The following is a 21,189-nucleotide window of genomic DNA, read 5'->3' as shown; positions in this document are numbered from 1 at the left end:
AAGATGAAGGCTAAGGGGAAGGGGGCCAGGAGCAATCCCTGAGGGTGGGATGGGGGGGACAGTGAACCATGGTGAACCACCCTGCCTCAGTTTCCCTCCTCCAGGCCGACCCGGCCACCCCCACCAGCACCTGTGCCTGAGGGGCAGGGCCTTCTGGAGCACTAACCCACCCGATGGGCCCATCTTCCCCGCCCCTCCCACCTCACACACGCAGGCCCTCAGGCGTTTTGTTTATTTATTGAAAACAAACATCTGTGCGCTATGTACAGGCCCGGCTTCCAGGCAGGTGGGCGGGCAGGGGGCCAAGCTGGGTGGGAGAGCGACAGCAGCTGGGGGTAGGGGGGGTTCTGGCCCTCGCCTGGTCAGCAAGGCCAGCTTCTCCATTCCTGCTGCCTGCCAGCTGGCCCAAGCTGATGGCTTCCCGCGGGACAGCCACCTCCCTGCAGGAGAGCAGGGCCAGAGGAGCCTCTTCTCAAAGCAAAATAAATACGCGACTGACCCAGCCCCGTCCACAGTCCGCCCTCAGCGTCAGCCTTCATTGTAGGAAAAAAAAGCTGGTTCCAAGGCTGGGCAGGAGAAAGGCCGGCAGTGCCTGGTCCAGCCGGTGTCGCCTTGGGCGGTGAGCAGAGCTAGGAAGGGGCGAGGGGCTGGGCAGATGATGAGGCTTTAAGGCAAAGCAGGGCGAGGGTGTGCGCAGCCCGGGCCGGGTCAGCCTTTGGCACAATTGGGGGCGGCAGCCTCAGTGACCACAGGGCATGGCCGAGTACGGGGGCTGGAGGGCCAGAAGCCCCTTGGTCCTCAATCTCCACTCCAGGGCCTGGCAGGCACTGGGGGACATCTGTCCCCACGGTCGAGTCCCTGGTACAGCTCTGAGTGGTCAGCGGAGCGTATCCTCCCTGGCCCAGCTCTGAGTGGTCAGCAGAGCGTGTCCGTGTTGAAGGACAGCTGGGCCTGTGCACAGGGGAGATCAGGCTTAGGGGGTGTCCTGTGCCACCCCCTTGTGGGGCTGAGGACACTTGTGCTGGCCTGCCCTGGTTCTCCTGCAGGCTGGGCCTGGACGCAGGGTCTCCCCACGAGCTCCCTCTGTGTCTGGGCTCTCCTGGGCCTCTGTCTGCCGAGTCTGGGGGTCACTGACTCTACATTGGTCCCCTGTTCCCGGGCTCTGGCCCCCCCTGCCCCATCCTGGCTCTGTGCCCCTCAAAGATTCCAGCAAGTCTGGGCTCTGCGTTTGGTCTCTCCAGGCCCGTCTGCAAGTCTCCCTTGCCCGCTCTGCCCCCTTGACCTCCGGACAGCAAGCATCCTAGGGCCACTTCTCCCCCTACCCTACCCGGGGCTGGAGCCGCCAGGCGGCCTAGGTGCGGTGGGCAGAGCCCTGGGCAGCCGTGAGGGCAGACTGCTCACCCGCTCCTCCTCAAAGCTGATGAGGCCCTCGTCCTCCGTGTCCAGGTCCTCAGGCTCATCTGCCACAAGTGCCCGGAGCTCCGTGGGGGCAGGCCGGGGCCGGAGCAGGCTGAGCAAGCAGCCAAGAGGGGACTGCAGTGCGGACGGCGGCTCCGTCTCCTGCTGCTCCAGGTTGTCACTCTGCTTCTTGGCGAAGTTCACGAATACCTGGTGGGTGGGGCAGGCGTGTGGGGAGGGGGCGGGTCTGGGGTAGGGGGATGGGGAGGGGCTGGGCGGAGGGGGGCAGGGCAGGTGGGAGGAGGGGTAGGTGTGGTGCGCAGTGCCCTCAGGGCACTCACGTTGTCCAATGTGGTCTGGCTGACCGAGTAGTCCTCGATGCCCAGCACGCCAGACACCTGCTCCATCTTGCTGAACACCTGGGCCAGCGAGATGTGCTCCGACTTGAGCTGGTACTGCACCTTTGTGTGGTGCCGCTCCTGCAGGGGTGGAGGTCAGAGGCCGCTGGCAGCACCCCCACCCCGCAGCACCCGCTCCGCGACCCCGCCTGGGACCACCCACCTTGAGCATAGCTTCTGGGAAGCTGCGGTTGAAGAACCGCACCACGTCCTTCACGCTCTGGCTGCTCTTGGTCCGCACTGTGATCATGTAGCCATCTCCAAACCTGGTGGGACAGGCCCATGGGCCAGAGCCCTGCACCGCCCGGCCAGAGCCCCAGCCCCCCAGCCTCCCAGCCCCACAGTCCCCACAGGCACCCCAGGAAGCCCCATAGCCTCCCACAGCCCCCCAGTCCTACAGCCCCCACAGTCTTCCAGGCCCCTCCCCTGGCCCCACTGCCCCAGTCCCCACAACCCCAGTCCCCCCAGCTCCCATGGCCCCACAGCCCTGCAGCCGCCCCCACTCCAGGCCCCACTGCCTGGTCCCACCCCTGGGCCCGCCCCAGCCCGCCCCTGGCCCCGCCCCAGCCCACCCCTGGCCCCGCCCTGGCTCACCGGTTCTTCAGGTGCTGAATGCTGCCCAGGCACCGCAGGCGACCGTTCACCATGATGGCCAACCGCGTACACAACGCCTCACATTCCTCCATGCTGCGGGACACACACAGGCTGGCACCAGAAGGGGTGCTGCGGGGTGGGGGCACGGGGGGAGGGTGGGGGCACCCTCACCTGTGTGATGTCAGCACCACCGAACGTCCTGTCTTGATGAGGTCAAGGATGAGGTTCCAGAGGAAGCGCCGGGCCTTGGGGTCCATGCCTGTGGTGGGCTCGTCCTGGAGATGGGCGGCAGGCTCAGCCGCTGCCAGGCCCACACACCCCGGCCTGAACGCTGCCCCTGCCCCGTGCTCACCAGGAAGTCAAAGGCCAGGCAGCCGCCCCCCACCCCACCCAGGGCTTACCAGGAAGATGAAGGCTGGGTACCCAATGAGGGCGATGGCCGTGGAGAGCTTCCGCTTGTTGCCGCCGCTGTAGGTGCCGGCCGGCTTGTCTGCGTACTTGGTCAGCTCCAGCTTCTCCAGAGCCCACTTCACCACCTGGCCGGGGAACGCAGATGTCAGCGCAGGCAGGGCCGCCCAGCGCGCTGGCTCCCTGCCCCACCCTGCAGATCCTCACCCGGGCCTCATCCTTCCAGGAGATCCCACGTAGCCGCGTGTACAGCTGCAGGTGCTCCCGGGCCGTGAGCTCGTCGAACAGCGCGTCACACTGAGGGCAGTAGCCGAGGCTCTGTTGCACCTGGAGCAGCTCCTTCAGCACGCTGGGGACACGGCAGCTGTCAGCGCGTGGGGACGCGGCGGCCCCGCCCACCCAGGGCTCCCGCCGCACCTGTGTCCATTGACGAAGGCCTCGCCCCCCGTCGTGCTCTCGTCGCCGGTCAGCATCTTGAAGGTGCTGGTCTTGCCCGCACCGTTGACGCCCAGAAGCCCGAAGCACTCGCCAGGACGCACACCCAGGCACAGGCGGTCAACGGCCAGGATGCGGCCAATCTTCCGGGACTTGTAGACCTGGCCAGGAGCTTGCCCGCTCAGCGGGGCATGGGGGCATGGGGGCGTGGGGTGCAACGCCCTCAACCCCATCCTGCTCCCACCCTGCCCCTCTGGCCCCACCCCACCTAGGCCCTGCCCCACCTCCAGAGCCCAGGGACCTGCCCACATGCCCCATGGCCCCACCCCATGCAGGCCCCACCCCCAGAGCTCAGGGCCATGCCCACCCAGGCTCCACCTCCACTGCTGGGGCCCCCCCCCCCTGGCCCTGGCCCTGGCCCACCCCACCCAGGCCCCACCCCACCCAGGCCCCACCCCAAACGCTCAGAGCCCACCTTGGTCAGGTTCTCAATCTTGACCATGTCGTTGTCAGCATCTCCCCGGAGCACTCGCTGCCGCTCGCTAGCCACGTCCACATCATCCTCCACAGGCTTGGTAGACACAGGCATGCGCCTTGGGGGACAGGATGGACAGCGTCCAGCAGCTGGCCACCCGCACTGCCCCTCCCCGCCACCAGTCTCACGTCCTCTGGCTCCTTTCCCGTCCCCTGCCCCACCCACTCCTGCCCCATCCCTGCCCCCACCCTGCCCCACTCCCTGACCCCATCCCTGCTCCCGCCCCACCCCCTGCCCCCACCGCCGCTATGCGCCCCGCTCACTGTGGCCGCCGCAGGAAGTTGTACTGGCACATGATGGTCAGGAGGAAGCCCACGACGCCCTCGACCGCCATGGCCACCAGCCCGCGGGTGACAATGTCCCATTCGAATGGGGACTTCATCTTGTCAAACTGGCCTGTGGGGAGCCAGCTCAGGGCCTGTGCTCTAGGCCTTGAGGGGCCCCAACCGCCTCCCCCACCCCACGGGCCCCCTCACCAATCTTGGCGTAGTACTCATTGATGTACTCGTTGTAGGCCATCTCCATGAGCCCGTGGCCCAGATTGTAGTTGGGGAAAATCAGGAAGCAGCTTTTCAGGTAACTGTTGACAACCTTCAGGTCCTGCGGGGTGGTCGGGGTCAGGCGCACAGCCTCTGCAGGGCCCGCCGCCCCCGCCATGTCGCCGCCACCCCACCTTGTCGTGCTCGAAGAGCTGTAGCAGGAAGGTGGCCACCGTGGCAGTGATGCCAATGAAGAGATTGATGACAATGAGGAACACGTAGGCCGAGCTGGGGACCTCAAACCAGAAGGAGGCCGGGTACATGATGGGCGTGATGGACCACCTGTGGGCCGGTGGCGGGCAGTGGTCACCAGGCAGCCCCGGCCCCACCTAAGGCCACTCCCTCATCCGCTCCCCCTTACCCATAGAGCAGGAAGAGGGAGAGGACAGCAGGGAAGTTGGTGGGCGATGTGTAGGCCGGCAAGTCGAACACAAACAGGATGATGACGCAGCAGGTAGCGGGGACCAGGTAGTTGAGCTGCAGGGGTGGGGGTGGCTGGTGAGAGACCCAGGGCAGGGCGGGGATGGGGGATGAGAAGGGCCGGGACACCCCCGTGGCCACACCGGGCGCACCATGTCCCACACGTAGTTCGCCAGCCAGTAGATGACGGGGTTGCAGCCGCTGACAAACTGCAAGTGCTTCGCCTTGGTGGACTTCTCGGCCACGAGGAAGACGACGAAGCTGGCCGGCACGAACGACATGGCCACGATGATGAAGATGGCGATGACGACATCCGTGCCCTGCAGCCTGGAGCAAGGAAGCCCTCAGTCCTCACGGCCGGGCTGCAGCGCCCACCTGCCCCGCCTCATCCGCACTGGCCACACTTACAGGTAGTCCAGGGAGAGGCTGGCACTGGTCTTGTTCATGGGATGGTTGGTGACGGTGATGCCTGCACACGGCGGGGTGAGGGTGGCAGCTTCAGGCCTCTGCGCCATCCGGCCCAGCCCCAGCTCCTCCCCGCCCGGCCCCGCCTGCACCAGCTCACCGTAAGCTGCCGGGTTGCCCTTGCTCTTGGGCAGGTTGGCACGCAGGATGGCGTTGTTGAGGCTGTTGAGGTAGGTGGGCATGCTGTGATAGCCCTTGTTGTTGTAGAAAACCTGCAGCACGAAGAGGACAAAGGCCCCAGGAGCCCCGTGGGTCTCTGCAGACCTCAGGCGGCGCTACACACCGCGAAGCCCCAGGGCCGCAGCCTTGCTCACCTGGGCAGCCCTGCGCACCGCGATCTTCCGCACCATGGGTGGGGCCCTGGTGCCAAATGAGGCTGGGATGGACTTGAGGACGTTGCCAAAGGTGATGGCCCCATACCTGGGCAGGCAGGTGGGAGGGGCGGTGAGGCTAGGCAGGCAGTGAGGCTAGAGGGACAGGAGTTGAGACCAGGTGGCTGGTGGCCGGCCGCCCTCGCCCACAGCCTCCCCACCCAGCTCACCGGTGCAGTCGGAAGCGGTCAGAGGTGAAGAGCAGGTACTCAGAGACGTTGTGGCCGGTGATGTCGGTCAGGATGTCGCCTGTGACCACCCGCATCTGGGGCGGGTGCCCGCCCACACTGCTGGGGCAGGAGAAGCCGGTGCCCTGCGCGGAGCAGGTGCAGCGGACGGGCTCCCGTACCAGGTGCGGCAGGGAGGGCGCCGACGTCCACATTTCTGTGGGCACAGCGTGGTGCGGTGAGAAGGACCCCTCGCTGCCCCTGCCCCCCAGCCGGCCCCCGGAACCGCTACCTGGCCCGGCAGTGGGTGGCAGCGAGACGTTCCAGGCCTGCGGGTCCTCGTCCAGGGATGCTGGGGAATCAGACGGGGCAGGCGAGGGTGGGGGCGGCACGAAGTTGGACAGCGGCAGCCCCTGTGTGAAGGACTCCAAGCACATGCTGTCGAAGAACCGAGCCGCCAGCAGGCGCGACTCCCCGCTGCTCAGGTTCAACGTGGGCCCCAGAGAGCCGTTGGCCGGAGACTTGAGCACGCAGGTGGCGCCCACCCCCGACGGCAGCCGGAATGTGCTCACGAGCTGCTGGGGGCTGGCGTCGGGTGACAGCCGCAGCCTGCGGGCACCCACAGTGTGAGGTGGGGCTGCCCGTCTCTGCTCCCTCGCCCACCCCACCCACCAAGGCTGCCCCCGCCAGCGGCCTCACCGGTACTCGCGGCGCTCCTCGTTGGCGTAGGGGATGAAGTTGCCACGGGGCTGGGTGTAGTTGTGGTACTGGGAAGGTGACAGGACCAGTGGAGGCAGGTCACCTGGCAGGGAGAGCACGGAGGCCTGAGCAGGTTCTGCCCACTGGCCAGCAGCCCCCAGGCCTCGGTCCCCTTCCACCAACCCCAAAGGATCCACACCTGGGATCTGGGCCCCGAAGAGGCAGGACTCCCGGATGAACCCCGGCGTGTGCCCAGCCTCAGGTGCGGGGTGAGGCCCAGAGTCAGGAAGCCTGGGAGAGGGCATCCTCAGGGCTCCCGGTGGAAAGGGGGGACATAAGCCCGGCACGCCCGCCCAGCCGGTGGCCTACCAATCTCGGGGACGGACAGAGCCACGGTCATGGCCACGCAGACGAAGAAGGCCGGCAGCAGGATCTGGGAGAAGAGTGCCTTGGAGTTGCGGCGGGCACAGTGGAAGCGTTTGACCAGCAGCCCGTGGAACTGGCGCACCTTCAGCCACCCGCCGTCCAGCTTGCGGCTGCCCTGGCCAACCCTCGACAGGGCCTCCGCCTCAGCCTCTGTGCAGACAGGTAGGGGCTGAGCAGGTGGCTGCACGCTACCCTCTCCCCACTGGCTGCCCCCATGCCGCTCCCCTCTAACCCCGCTCCCCCTCCCCGGCTGCCCCGGCCTCACCCGGCCACCCCCACCTTGCAGGCTGACGTTGTCTGGGTCCTGTGGGTTATCAAACAGGGGGCGGTAGTCGCCATAGACGTCGGCGTAGCCAGCTCCCTCGTCACCACGGGCAGAGCCCACAGATGACGCCGACTGAAGCGATGCCTGTGACTGGGCCAGCTCCGAGCACCGGGCCAGGTTGCCGGCGTGACCCTCCCCAGACACCGTGCCCTCCGCCCCGGGGAGCACGTCCTTCCTGGACTCCTTCACATCTGCCGCAGCGGAAGGGCCGAGGGGATGCTCAGAGTTACTGGCCCCTAGGCCTGCCCAGGACCCCCATGCCCGATCTTTAACCAGTTCCCAGGGTCATACACCTGTCCGGGACCTCTGGCCACCATGACCACCCACCCAGGACCCCAGGCTAACCCTGGGGATGCCACCCAGGATCAAGGTGGCGCCCCCAGACACCAGGCAGGAGTGACAGCACAGGCCCGAGCTGGGACTTTGTGGGTGGGGTGGGCTGAGCAAGTAGCCCGGGCCCCTCACCGGCCTCACTGTTCTCCAGCGACTGATCCTCCTCCGACACCTTGAGGAACACCTCCTCCAGGGTGGTGTCCATCAGCCCAAAGCTACTGAGGTGCAGCGCGTCCAGGCTGCGCTCCAGGTGCTGTGGGGGCAGTGGAGGGGGAGGCTGCGGCAGGGACGCCCAGGCAGGGGTGCGTCCACCTCCACCGCCTGCAACTGCCCCCCAACCCTTAGGCCCTGGCCTGCTTTTGGCCCTCACACCTGGAAGAGGCGCTCGAAAGCCCCCTTCTTGGCAGCCTCGCTGGGCAGGATGTAGGAGAGCTCCGTGCTTGTGTCTGAGACCAGCAGGCAGGAGGCCACGTGCTTGCGGATGAACTGGGACACCTGGAGCTCGGAGCAGCTGCTCAGCGGGGTGCGACCTGGGGGGCTGGATGCCAGCCCTGGCTCTGTGGGGGATGTGGGAGCAGGGAGGAATTCACTCAGGGGCTAGGGGGAGGGACCCCCGATGGGAACCCAACTGAGTCAAGATATGGGCGTTGGAGAGGGCTGGCCAGGCCCCAGCAGGTATCCCGGGCCCAGTGGGTGACGGTGAGGACCCAGCCTCTCCAAGATATGGGCGTTGGAGAGGGTGGGCCAGGCCCCAGCAGGCATCCTGGGCCCAGCAGGTGACAGTGAGGACCCAGCCTCTCCAAGATACGGGCGTTGGAGAGGGTGGGCCAGGCCCCAGCAGGTATCCTGGGCCCAGTGGGTGATGCTGAGGACCCAGCCCCTCCATCGTGGATTCTCAGGTGGGGGTCCCGGGGAGGGGGTGGCCCGAGGCCAGCTCAGGCAGCTTCAACACAGACCTTGGGGGCCCCCCGACTCGGCGGGCCGCTTGACCAGCGTGAGGCGGTACCCATCACCATAGGTGCCCTTGAGGAAGAGCGGGGAGCCGCAGCACTTGAGCTTTCCGTGAGAGATGATGGCAATGCGGTCCCCAAGCAGGTCAGCCTCGTCCATGTGGTGGGTGGACAGAAGGATGGTGCGGCCTAGGGCAAGGCCAGACCCAGGGTCAGGGGGCAGGGAAGGCACCGTCTGCACCCCTGCCTGCACGGCACCCCACTCACCCGGCTTGTACTTCAGGATGAGGTCCCAGATGGCGCGGCGCGCGTAAGGGTCCACGCCCGCCGTGGGCTCGTCCAGGATGATGGCACGAGAGCCGCCCACAAAGGCGATGGCCACGGACAGCTTGCGCTTCATGCCACCCGACAGTGTCTGCACCAGCGAGTGCCGCTTGTTGGAGAGTTCCAGGTCCTCGATCATCCTGGGACAGGGAGGTGTGGCATGGGGCTGGGGCTATGCACAGCCCCAGGGCCTCGCCCCACCCGCTCCGCCCCACCCTGTGCCCACCCACTTGTCCATCTCTCTGCGGATCTCCTCCTGGGCCATGCTTTTGAGCCGTGAGTAGAACCAGAGGTGCTCCTCCACCGTGAGCCGGTCAAACAGCACGTTGTGCTGCGGGCACATGCCCAGGTTCTTGCGGATCTCATCCATCTCCGTGCGGATGTCGTGCCCATAGATGGTGGCGGAACCCGACGTCGGAGGGAACAGGCCGGTCAGGATGGACCTGGGTAGGTGGGCGGGGTCATGACCCCACGCCCTCTGCAGGGGCCCCACTCTGCCCCTGACTAGGACTCCTGCTCTGGTCAGCAGATGCCCACGGCCTCGCCCCTCTGAACACTCACATGGTGGTGGTCTTGCCCGCCCCGTTGTGGCCCAGGAAGGAGACCACTTGGTTCTCATAGAGGTTCAGGCTCAGCTTGTTCAGGGCCAGCTTCTTGTCATCCTTGTAGACCTTGGTGAGTTTGTCCACGCAGACTACCAGAGGCAGGTGAGTGGGCTCCTCCTCCATGCCACGTGTCTCCTCTGCACCAGGGCTGTGGATCAGCAGGGTAGGGGCGGCACCAAGGCCACCCAGGACTCCAAACCCAGCGCCCACCCATGCCACCATTCTGGCGCCAGCCTCACCAAAGCGCCGGCTCTCCATGGCACAGGCCTGGTCCTCCTCCATGACACTGAGGCGGGGGGTGCGTGCCCACGGCCAGCTCCACTCCCAGGCTTCTGTCCGCCCACTGCCCAGCCAGTAGGACTTCTGCAGTGGGAAGTACCAGGGCCGGGGCAGCCCGTACATGCCTGGGGGTCGGGGAGGGGAGGGGAGGCTGACCTAGGGCCTGGGGTGACCATCCACCACGTGGGCCATGTGCCCACCCAGGGAGCCACCCATGCTGCGTCCAGGAGTGGACCCAGAGCGCTGGTCCCCAACCCTGGCTGGGGACCCCGCCTCTCCCCTGCCCTCCAAGGGCTGGCCAGTACCTGGGTGCACAGCCTCGATGTACCATGTGAGGATGCCGTAGACCACGGCGTCCACCATCAGCATGGTGACAGCCAGGAGCAGGTTGAAGTCATCCCCCTCCACTGGGGACTGGCTGAAGGTGTGCCACTGGATGCCCACGCCAGCCACCTCGTACAGCGCGAAGTACTTGGAGCCCAGGCCAAAGGCCGTCGTGGACATGAGGGACTGAGGAGGCAGTGGTGTCAGCGCGTGGGGTGGCCAGGCAACCCAGCCGCCCGCCTGCCCGCGACTCTCACCGCGATGCACTTCTCGAAGGCCGTGATCTTATCGTGCGCCACCTCCTCTCGGATTGCCACATACATATAGGGCACGTAGCTCAGAAAGTAGATGATGCCACCGCAGGCAGAGGCCAGCTTGGCCTTGGAGTACAGCACGGACACCAGGAAACTGGGTGGGCAGGGGCCATGCGCGCCGTCAGCCACCCACACTCCCGGTCTCCTGGGCAAGCCTCTGCCAGGGTCCAGGGGGCTCCGAGAGGGTGTGGGGTGAGCTTGCTGGGCCAGTGCCTGCCCCAGGTCCCTGCCACCATGGCCCGTGCTCACCAGAACATGATGGTGGCCACGGCATAGACGGCCAGGAAGAGCCAGATGATGACCACGTGGCTGTGCATGAGCACCTGGCCGTACTTCAGGATGGCGGTGAGCGCTGTCACGGAGATGGACAGCTGCACAAAGCCGGTGATGAACCAGGCCACCCAGTGCACCGCGTTGTTCAGGCCCATGGTCTTCATCACCTGCGGGTGGGCCAGGGGCTTGGGGCAGGCCCCGGGGAGGACGCCGCCCCTCCCTGCCAGCCCGCGCCTCCAGGGAGGGTCCCGGCCCGCCGCACCTCCTTGAGCCGGTGCTCCTTCTCCGCCACGATGTGCTGGATGGTCATGGCCACGGAGTAGACCCAGGAGATCACCATGCACAGCGGCATCATGTGCTCGATGACGAACAGGAAGCTGTGGGGAGGCCACGCTCAGGCGCCACTCAGCCCCTGCCCCAGCCCAGCCCCGGGCGCCCGGCACTCACTCATCGCGCGTGTAGCAGGGGTAGGGGAACATCTGCACGTAGCTGCCCGGCTCCACCACGTCGTGCCCCACAAAGGTGTCGATGATGGCGCGTTCCATCATGTCTGTGGGTAGGGGCCGCCATCAGGTGCCGGGCAGGCCCTCCTGTCGTCCCACCCGTGCTCCCCCATGAATCCTGAGGCCGGTCTTCCGGGCCCGCCCCTCACCCTGGATCCAGACGAAGCCGTAGAGGAAGTAGAAGCGGCCGCCAGTATTGGGCCCAGGCCGCCAGTAGGCGCGGCGGATCTCGTTGGTTTTCTCGGTGAAGCTGGAGTTCTGGCGGATCTTATAGTGCACGTGCGGCGGGAGCGAGCCGTCCTTCCGGGTCTGGAAGATCACACCTGGGGCCGGGAGGTTGGGGCGGGGCCAAGATGTAGGGGCGGGGCCAAGAGGTGGGGGTGGGGGCAAGGCATGGGGGTGGGGCCAAGGCGTGGGGGCGGGGACAGGAGGGTCCAGGGAAAGGTGGGGCAGGGCTGGGGTGGGGGCCCCAGGGTAAAGGTGGGCAGAAGTGGGGAGGTGCAGGGAGGGGGAGGGTTGTGGGTGGGGCCGTTTGGAAGGGGCAGGGGTGGGGAAGGGAAGTGGCGGGTGAGGGGGCAAGGCCAGGGCGGGGCCACGGAGTGGGAGGGCACAGGGGGACAAGTGGGGCTGGGCTGGGGAGGAAGAGGTCTGTGGGGGGCTGCAGCAGAGCGGGGAGGGCAGCTCACTGGCAAACACAGTGACGTTGTCCTGGTAGGCCTGGTTGAGCGTGTAGTTGACAATGCTCTCCTCATCGGGGAAGCCCTTGAAGATGTCCACGCTCACCTAGGGGGAGGGGCATCGCTGGAGCCCACCTGGGCATGCACGAGGCAGGGGGTATGGGGGTTGGCTTGGCGGCCCCACCTCACCTTGGACATGAACTGGATCCAGCCGCAGGCCGCGTTGTCAATGGTATCCAGCTGCTGCAGGAGGGCCATGCCACTGGGCAGCGAGAAGTTGTCCTGTCTCAGGGCCGGCGGCAGCTCATCCAGCGACAGGTTCAGTGCCTCGGGGTGCAGCCGCAGCTCCGCTACGTACTAGGGGTAGAGGAGCAGCTCAGAGGGGGGCCTGCAGGCCTGCTGAGCCGGGCAGAGAGGGGCTCCCCGCGCCACCTGCGGCTGCCTCCCTCGCGGGCACCCTTGGCACCTGCTGTAGCCAGTGCAGGTGTTGCTGCAGCCTGCCCTGCTCCAGGAAGCTGCGAATCTCGGCCGAGATGTTGAGCCAGACCTGGGCATAGTGAGTCACGTTGCCCACAAAGGCAAAAGTCTCATTGGCCTGCAGAGGGTGAGGCAGGGGCATGGAGTTTCCTGACGGACGCCCGCCGGCTTGGGGGCTCTCACCCCACTCACCTCCCCAGTGGCTGACCTGTTGCGAACAACCAACCCTCCCCACCTTTTTTTTTTTTTCCCCTGAGACAGGGTCTCAGTCACCCACGCTGGAGTGCAGTGGTGCAGTCCCGGCTCACTGCAGCCTCCACCTCCCAGGCTCAAGGGATCCTCCCGCCTCAGCCCTCCAAGTACCTAGGATTACAGGTGCCCACCACCACACCTGGCTAACTTTTTTATTTTTGGTAGAGATGGGGTTCCGCTATGTTGCTCAGGCTTATCTCAAACTCCTGAGCTCAAGCGATCCTCCCACCATGGCCTCCCAAAGTGCTGGGATTTCAAGCATGAGTCCCACGCCCGGGCTCTCCACACCTTTCTGCAGCGCTCACGTGAAACTTGCTTTGCCCTCCACTCCCAGGGCAGCATGGCCTCTGGACCCCCAACTGCCCAGCTGTGCCCACCAGCTCCTTTGCTGGACCTCTCTCCATGTGTCCCTTAAGCACCCCATGCTCCACCCTCATTTCTCCCACCCTTATTCTAGGGACCCCCTCTACACCCAGAATTGGCCTCGTCCACAGGCCCTCCCCTCCCAGGCCAATGTCCAGCCCTGGCCTCTGCTTGTTCCAGACAGGACCTCTCACCCAGAACGCAAACTACCCAGCTGCCCGCCCACAGAACACTCTGGAAGGTCTCCGGACACACCCGTCCTCCACCAGCACTGCCCTGGACCGGCCACACCCAGCCGGGGGACCCTGCCGGAACAGACTCTCCAGTGCCTTCCCACAGCAGCCCCTGGAGCTCCCTAATGGAAAAGCGGCCCCCTGGTCCCCCACCTACAGAGCCTGTGTACCCGAAGCTGCACCCCGGTACCCCTCCCATGTCAGTTCTGTCGACCCCCTCTGCCCAGGGGTCCCAAGCCTGCAGAGACCTCCTCCCACTCTGCCTGTCAAGTGTCCTAGACCCGCGCACCTTGAGGATGACACGGTCGACCTCAGAGCCCGCAGGCGCGTACAGGATTTTGGGGTTGCTGGTCATGAGGTGCACGAGGAGGCCCAGGTTCCGCTGCTCCTTGCTCGTGAAGCCCAGGGAGCTCATGTTGCCCCGCCGCAGCGCCTCGGGCTCAATGGTGCTGGGGCAGGGGACAGGAGGCAGGGCCAGGCCATTAGGGGGCGGGGCCGCGAGAGTGGGAGGGGCATCGGGATGGGGCGGGACTTTGGCCCACAGGGCAGGGCGCCAAATGAGACCTCCAGAGCCAGGGCCTAGAGTCAGGGCTCAGGCCCTGCCCCTGGCTGTCCTCCTCACCCCCATTCCCCTGCCGCCCACCTACCGGTTGTTGCCACACAATATGGGCTGCAGGCCGGCCCAGAGCTGCACGAAGGCTGAGCACTGGCCCTGCAGCGTGTCCGGGGAGGCCGGTGCTGCAGCAGAGGGTGCGCCCTCCTCAGCGGTGGCGTTGGGGCCCACGACTGTCCCTGCCCCAGTGCCATTGGCCACCCCACCCGCACCGCTGGCTGGGGGTCCGGGGGTCCGGCCAGTGCAGGCACCCTGGGGCAGTAGCAGGGCCAGGGCCGACAGGACATCCACATCCTGCAGAACCTTCTGGGCATCCAGCAGGTCCCCCAGAAGCGCCTGCAGCCTCCGTGGGGATGGCGCCTGTGGCGGGGAGTCTGAGCCGTTGGGGGCATCCAGGCCCAGCTGAGAGGAAACAGGCATGTGGGCAGTGAGGAGTGAGATGGACTGCAGGTGGGTGATAGGTCAGGTGCGGAGCTGGGAGACAGCAGCTGGGAGACAGCAGCTGGGAGGCACAAGCTGGGGATGCTGGGAGGGAGTCTGTAGCCTGGGTAACGGGAGCCCAGGACAGGAGCCGGGATGGTGAGCAGGGGTGGGGCACCAGCCATGGCGCCATTAGATACCCACCCACAGGCAGCATCCCACGCACAGCCTGGGCCCAGGAGCCCCGAGCTCTCCAAGCAGCCCCAGCCCCTCTTTCAACTCAGGCAGCAAGCAGCAGGCAGTGGGCAGGCATGGCCTCACCTGCTGGGAGACCTTGGCCATGTCCAGCTGGTTCCGGAGCTCATCGGCCAGCCCAGAGAAGCGCCTGGCACGTGCAGCAGCCTGCCCACTGCAGACAGCATCCTGGTAGCCCTGCAGGGCCCCCTTCTGACTCTCAGGCACAGTGAGGATTCGGCCCAGCTTCCCGGAGCCTGGCGTACAGGTGAGCTGTTCCAGGAGGGCAGGAGCCAGCAGCAGCTCCTGGGGTGGGCACAGGGATCAGTGGAGACACAGCAAGGACTTTGTCCCCAACCACCAGGGCCTCAGGCTTCAACCTGCCTGGGTCCTACGACATGCCTCTACCCCTTGTGCCTGCCATAGACCCCTGGGACCCTCCCCCTCTCCCAGGAGGAGCTCCAAGTCACAAGGGGGCCCTTTCCTCACCCACGGAGCAGAAGCACCCCCAGAGGCAGGCAGCACTCCAGTCCCATCCCACACATGGATGCCCTAACCTCCATCCGGAACAGGGGATTGCTCCCTAGGTGGCTCCAGGGCTCCTGACCCTTGTGGAGGCCGGACTGTGAATCCAGGGCAGACGAGGGACCAAAGAGCAGGTGGTAGACCTGGGAGGTGTGGGGGCGTGGCTCAGATGGGGGTGTGGGGGCGTGGCTCAGATGGTGGTGTGGGGGCATGGCTCAGATGGTGGTGTGGGGGTGTGGCTCAGATGGGGTGTGGGGGCGTGGCTCAGATGGGGTGTGGGGGCGTGGCTCAGATGGGGTGGGGGGCGTGGCTCAGATGGTGGGGGCGTGGCTCAGATGGGGTGTGGGGCGTGGCTCAGACGGTGGGGGCGTGGCTCAGACAGAGTCCTGAGGATGGCTCAGCAACCAGGGGGCATGGTGGGGGCAGAAGGGAGTGGCCAGGGCTGGGAGCTGTCCTTGCCTCACCTCGGGAGGGTCCACACGGGCGGCCAGGAGGGCTTGGGCTGTGCTATTGGGCAGCGACAGGTTTTGCGTCAGGAAACGCCAGAGCTCCTGCGGGTCTCTGGCCACCGAGTCCAGAGAGAAGGAAGACACTGGACAGGCAGGAAGGCGAGGCTGAGAGGCCGCTGCACCTTGGCAAGGTGTCCCACATGGGCTCGGAGCCGAGCCCAACACCACAGCTCTGCCACTGCAGCCTGTGCATGGCTGGGAGCTCAGGGCAGGTGGAGGGGCCCAGGGTGGATGTGGGTTTCAGTCCAGTGACAGCAGAGCTAGGCCCGCAGCCCTGTCCCCCAACTTCCCTGCACAGGGCACACCTGTGGATCTGTCCAGGTGGCTCCCCGAGGTGCCTGGGCCCGCACTGAGGGCCTCCAGATGCTGGCGCAGGGCCTCGAGCTCTGAGCCCAGGCTGGGCCGCGCTGGGTCGAACAGGTTGCCTTCCTCCACCACACGGTCCAGGCGCTCGAGCAGCTGCGTGACCCTGCACCAGGGCAGATGTCACTCACTGGATGGGCTGGGGAGGGGTGGGTACTCCGAGGGGCGGGTGGGCACTCACGTGGAGTTGGCGTACTGCAGGAAGCCGAACTCGTCCCGCTGGCCGTCCGGGCACAGCGACTGCATGACAGGCAGAATGCCGGCGGACGTCAGGGGCGCCGCTGTGTAGAAGGCTGGCGGACCCACAGGAGAGGGCAGGGTCGGGGGTGAAAGGGGAGAGAGAGAGAGAGGAATCCAGAAGGGGAAGGAGACAGAGGCCGAGAGGAGAAATTTAGAGAAAGTCAGGAAGGAGAAGCAGCGTTAGGGAGGAGGCAGCACAGAGCCCTGGCCCCAGCTGGGCTACAGGCTAAGCATTCTGGGGCAAACGACTCCAGCAGGTCAGAGGTCAAAGAGCCACTCACCACCCCTTCTGCCATAACTCCCAGAGCATTCCTTTCCCTTTGGCCAGTGCAGGCCCACGTGCCCTGGCACTCTCCCCCCGAAAACATTTCAGCTGTGGCACTGCCTACAGAGACCAGGGGAGGACATAGGACCCCCTCTGGGCAGTGACCTCTGACCTCTGGCCAGCTGGTTAGCAGAGTGAGTGCAGGAGCCTGAAGGAGTATGAAGGGAGAGTAGCCAGGCCGCTCCAGCCCCAGCCCAGGCCAGCCCATCCTCAGCCCAGGCCAGCCCAGCCCAGCCGAGCCTCCGCCCAGGCCAGCCCAGACCAGCCCAGACCAGCCGAGACCAGCCCAGCCCAGCCGAGCCTCCGCCCAGGCCAGCCCAGACCAGCCCAGCCTCAGCCCAGGCCAGCCAAGCCTCAGCCCAGACTCCGCCCAGACGCCGAGGCGCCCCACCCCTAGAAGGCAAGGCCAGGCAGAGAGGTGCTGCCTCAGCTTGACCTAGGCAACAGTTGTGGCTTTAGGTGGCCCGGCCTCTCACTCCCTACCACAGCCCACTTCACTGCCCACCACCCCCCCGTCTGGAGCCAGCTGTTCCTGAGGCCAGCAGGGGGCCTGGGAGGGCTGTTAATGAAAGCGGGGAGGGCGCTCAAGCCAGGACGGCCCGTGGGCCCCCCGCAGCTGCTGCCCAGGCCAGCCAGGAGGAGGCGGCCGCTCACTTACAGACTGCATGCCAGCCGAGGACAAGAGACCATGCGGGGGTGGGGGGGTCAAAACAGAACAGAGGAGACCAGTGAGTGCCCACATCACCAGGAACAGGCATTGGCATCATCATTCGTGGCCACAGGCCAGCCCCGACCTCCACAGCCCAGCCAGGAGGCGCGGCCCAGGACCGCACAGAGGAGCAGGCACCACACCTCAGGGACTCTGGGAACAGGACGCCCATGTGCAGATGTGCACACACAGTGCAGGTGTGCGAGGTGCCGGGAGGGCTCCCCCTCCGCGCTCCCCCAGCTGTGCCCGGGGCCTCCCGCCGCGCTCACCTTCCTTCACGGAGATGGTGGGCTTCTTCTGCCGCAGCCCCAGCAGGATGAAGAACAGCACCAGGGGGATGAAGATCTCGAAGGCCAGGACCCACTGGAAAGGGTGGGCCCAGTGAGGGACAGGACAGACCTGTGCTCGCCCAGGCCCTCCTCAGCCTCCCACAGGACCGGCCCAGCCCAGCCCAGCCAGGACCACATGCTCCCTGGGGCCAGGGAAGGTGAGCACAGGCCCTTCGGGACCACTGAAGGTCTGAGCCCCTTCCAGGGTACTGAGGGTAAGGATTGTCTGGCTCAGCAAATCAGGTTTCTGGTCCCCAGCCCACAGTGGGCCTACCTGCCCTCTGAGGAGCCTCAGGGCCTACCATGACGAATTGGCCAGCTTGTGGTCTACTCTGACCCATGTATATCCCAGCTCATCTTCTTCCTCCCTACCTCCAGGGCTACCTGGGCAAAATCTTGAGGACCATCTGAGCCACTGGCCCCACCTACAGTTCTCACACTGCCCCGGGTTCACCTTCCTCCCCCTTCCTCCCCACCAGTACAGGGGCCTGGGGAGATGAGAAGGCCTGGCTCAGAGACGCCTGGCCTGAGCCCAGGGCCCTGAGCCTCGGAGAAGACCCGGTAAGGGGTCTGACAGCCCCAGTCCCTGAGGCAAAGGCACCTTTTTTGTTTGTATGTTTTGTTTTGAGATGGAGTCTTGCTCTGTTGCCCAGGCTGGAGTGCAGTGGTGCAATCTCAGCTCACTGCAAGCTCCGCCCCCCGAGTTCACACCATTCTCCTGCCTCAGCCTCCCAAGTAGCTGGGACTACAGGTGGCCGCCACCACACCCGGCTAATTTTTTCTATTTTTAGTAGAGATGGGGTTTCACCATGTTAGCCAGGATGGTCTTGATCTCCTGATCTTGTGATCCACCTGCCTCGGCCTCCCAAAGTGCTGGGATGACAGGCGTGAGGCACCGCGCCCGGCCCAAAGGCACCTCTTTCTGCCCTGTTCCCTCCCCTGACCCGGGGCAGCCAGTCTTGGGCCTTGGAGTTCAGTTTCCCAAGGTCATCTCCTGCTAGCCCAGGCTGGGCACCAAGGTGAGCCCTAGCGGGACCTGCATGGAGTGAGAAAGAAGCACTTTGCTCACTTCACCTGAAAACCAAGGACTTCACTGGTTCTTGTATCCCAGCCCCCAGCTCAGGGAGGAGGAGGAGCTTGGGCTAGCTACTCTCCGGAGAGCCCTTGGCAGACCAGCCCTCTCTGAGACCCACAGGACAGAGGGGCCCTGCCCTCAAGGGCGAGCACCCAACTCGGAGGCATCCTTTGTCCTCATCCACATCCCAAAACCCTTCAGAGCCCCCAGTGTGCTGTGTGGTCCGGGCCGAGCCCCCGGTCCCTGGGGTGGGGGCGGCTGCTGTGTTTACTGTGCTTGGACAATAGGGCTCTGTGGCCAGGAACATCATGCTGTGGGTGCCCCATGCCCGCCCCAGCCTGTGCCAGCCTCTACCCACTCCCTGAGCCAGGATAGAGCCCAGGGCTCGTGGAGGCACTGTGCGCACCAACAGGCACCAGGGCAAGGGTGGCTGCCGGACTGGGGCAATGTCAGAGGCAGGGGTCACAGCGCAGGGCGCTAGCCCTGCCCACACCCGGCCTGCTACGGGCGCTGTAACTGCAGCAACAGGCCCAGCTGCCTTCCCCATTGCTATAGCAACGGCCTCGCACGAGCTACTGGGAGGAGGAGGAGAGTCCTGGCTGGCGGGCGGCAGGCGCCACAGGAGCATCTGGTTACAGGCGGCAGCACAGGTCTGGCACACCCTGGGTGCCCCACATGGGTGCCTCCAGGTGGTCCAACCTCCGTTCCTCAAGACCAGCCCAGTGCCTTCACATCGCCTGGAGGCCTGGGTGCCCTCTCTGGGCATGACCCCTCCCTGTAGCTCCCGCCTACTGTGTCGGAGGGAGAACAGGTGAGATCCGAAGGTGGCACTGCCACCTGCCATCCCAGTGACTTCATGACAGTGAGCCTGTCCCTTCACCAAGAACAGCCTGTAGCCCAAGGGCAGACCCACGTCCAGCTAACTAAGAGGAGGTAGGTCACACAGACAGGGGAACTGAGGCAAAGAGCTTGGAGGAGTCTGCTAGCAGCACGGAGGTCCTTGGTACCCACCCACCAGACCCTGGGCTCTGCCCAGGGTGCACCCCTGCCCCAGCAGGGCGCATGGCACGCAGGGCCAACCTCTGTCATCCAAGCCTGGCCCCAAGAGTCCAGCTCTGATGTCTAAGATCCTTCCCAGGAAAGCAGGGACCTGGTAGGAGTGTGCCCAGTGTCCAGCCAGCCCCAGCCCCACATCACAAGCCTGGCAAGGACTCAGACTCCCTGGGGGAAACAGTTCCCCACCTGCTCCAGCCACAGGCTAAGGACCTCCACTGTGGCCCAGTGGGCCCCTGGGAGCCCCTGGGTGGGGACCCAGAAAGGTCCTGGGGGGCAGTCCAAACTAGCAGCTGGGAGCCACTCTTGCGGTCAGGACAGTGCACACTTCCCACCTGCTTGCCAGGCGCCCTCATAGGCCACACTGCCTTCCCTGAGCATTGTCCCCACTGGAACAGGGGCCACCATTCCAGCCTCTGCTCCCAGGCCCAGTGGGGACCTTCCTGACAGCAACCTCCGGGGGCTAATAGTAATGCATGCCACACGCCACATCCCTGTTCCCTTGGCCCTGCTTTGCTGTCCCCAGTGACCCAATGCCAAGGACTGCAGGCCTGATCCATGGGACTCCACTCAGCCAGTTCCAGGTGCCTGGCCAGGGCGTGTACCTAACCCAGGCTCCCTGCCAAGGCCAGGTGCCCAGGGGAATCCTGCCAGCCATGGTGATGATGGCCACCCCACCTGACTGCAGCCTCGGTTTCCTGCAGTGCATGTTGAAAGATAAACAGGCAGGGACTGGTGCAGCCCAAGGGGTCCCGCCCGGGCGCTGACTGGGCAAGAGGATGTGTCCGCCTCAGGCCCCCACCTGCTCTGGGCCCTGGCCTGGACAATCCCAAGGGCTTTCAGAAACCCAAGCTGGCCCAGGCCTGGGGCCTGGGAGGTGTCCCTTCCCTTCCCAGGCTGGAGCCAAGCTGGCCAGCTGGGGGTACGGCAGGACACCCATACCCCCAAGCCCCTCGCTCCACACAGGACTTCTGTCCCTGACGGCTGTGTGTCCTGCACCCTCAGGTCCACTGGCTGCCCAGGCAGTGCTGGGAACCTGGTGGTCACAGCTCCAAACTGTAGACCCAGCCCCCAGAGGAGGTGGGGGACCAGGAGGGAATAGAGTGGATCAGGCTCAGGGAGAACTGACCCCAAAGGACAAAGGGGTGCAGAGATTCAGGCTGGCCGAGGCTAGCACAAGGACATTCCCAGTGGCGAGAGCATGAGCAAGGGTCATGGATGTGCCAGGAGGGGTGCGGGGGAGGGGAGGCGGAGAGATGCCTGGGACCAACCTCTATGGCAGGCCTCGGCCCAAGGGCAGGGGAGGGGCAGAGAGAGGGAAGGGACAGGGTCTCCGCTGGGGCCCCAGAGAGGCTGGGCCCAAGGACCATGGAGCCTCAGAGTTGGATGGAGCCCCCCAGGCCTGCCCTCTGTCCTGGCAACCAGGGCCTCCCTTGAGCCAGAGTCCTGAGCGCCGCTTGACCCCCGCCCACAGCGGCCCCAGAGAGCGCGCTGCAGAGGGCACGGGTGCCGTGACTCAGCCGAGCACCGCGATGTCAGCGGACGCGGGACCGGGCTGGCCACGACCGAGCCACCTCCCCGGAGGCCGCAGCGCCGGCAGCGGAGAGCGGGGCCCGGCGGGGAGGGGGCTCGGGCCCGCGCCGCCCCCAGCGCCCGCCGGGGTCCGCGCGCGCCCGGCCGTCCGAACGTGCGCGCGGGGAGCGCGCC

The 21,189-nt window shown here is 65.9% G+C and overlaps 1 protein-coding gene across 1 annotated transcript; it reads right to left on the bottom strand.

The window, feature by feature from the left end:
• Nucleotides 1-225: 225 nt before the first annotated feature.
• ABCA2 (ATP binding cassette subfamily A member 2) lies at nucleotides 226-17,382 on the bottom strand. The gene is made up of 47 exons (XM_025360077.1): nucleotides 17,295-17,382; nucleotides 16,975-16,977; nucleotides 15,933-16,044; nucleotides 15,694-15,857; nucleotides 15,344-15,471; nucleotides 14,912-15,022; nucleotides 14,442-14,660; nucleotides 13,735-14,102; nucleotides 13,377-13,536; nucleotides 12,229-12,357; nucleotides 11,952-12,119; nucleotides 11,772-11,868; nucleotides 11,235-11,408; nucleotides 11,030-11,132; nucleotides 10,845-10,959; nucleotides 10,559-10,749; nucleotides 10,253-10,403; nucleotides 9,977-10,181; nucleotides 9,632-9,796; nucleotides 9,349-9,529; nucleotides 9,018-9,230; nucleotides 8,731-8,927; nucleotides 8,470-8,652; nucleotides 7,886-8,070; nucleotides 7,646-7,766; nucleotides 7,135-7,371; nucleotides 6,799-7,005; nucleotides 6,430-6,532; nucleotides 6,023-6,339; nucleotides 5,734-5,947; nucleotides 5,507-5,612; nucleotides 5,293-5,404; nucleotides 5,136-5,196; nucleotides 4,880-5,054; nucleotides 4,669-4,784; nucleotides 4,442-4,589; nucleotides 4,245-4,368; nucleotides 4,032-4,164; nucleotides 3,709-3,826; nucleotides 3,216-3,394; nucleotides 3,006-3,147; nucleotides 2,792-2,926; nucleotides 2,562-2,665; nucleotides 2,391-2,483; nucleotides 1,960-2,062; nucleotides 1,740-1,877; nucleotides 226-1,608 (listed from the first exon to the last, which is right to left on the bottom strand). Exons 3-47 carry the CDS (start codon nucleotides 15,995-15,997, stop codon nucleotides 1,324-1,326), a joined length of 7,143 nt encoding a protein of 2,380 aa, XP_025215862.1. The 5' UTR covers nucleotides 15,998-16,044; nucleotides 16,975-16,977; nucleotides 17,295-17,382; the 3' UTR covers nucleotides 226-1,323.
• Nucleotides 17,383-21,189: the final 3,807 nt, after the last annotated feature.

The sequence above is a fragment of the Theropithecus gelada genome, chromosome 15, assembly GCF_003255815.1.
Source record: "Theropithecus gelada isolate Dixy chromosome 15, Tgel_1.0, whole genome shotgun sequence".
Classification (NCBI taxonomy): Eukaryota; Metazoa; Chordata; class Mammalia; order Primates; family Cercopithecidae; genus Theropithecus; species Theropithecus gelada.
Note: the sequence above shows the minus strand (reverse complement) of the source record. Positions and strands in the feature narration are given on the sequence as shown.

What these genes read in the sequence shown, in the direction of transcription:
- ABCA2 (XM_025360077.1), bottom strand. Translation starts at nt 15,997, where the DNA reads ATGCAGTCGCTGTGCCCGGACGGCCAGCGGGACGAGTTCGGCTTCCTG. An exon ending in CTGCAGTACGCCAACTCCAC is followed by an intron (nt 15,858 to 15,932) that starts GTGAGTGCCCAC and finishes GCCCTGGTGCAG; the next exon opens with GGTCACGCAGCTGCTCGAGC. An exon ending in GTGGTGCTGACATCACACAG is followed by an intron (nt 2,484 to 2,561) that starts GTGAGGGTGCCC and finishes TGTGTCCCGCAG; the next exon opens with CATGGAGGAATGTGAGGCGT.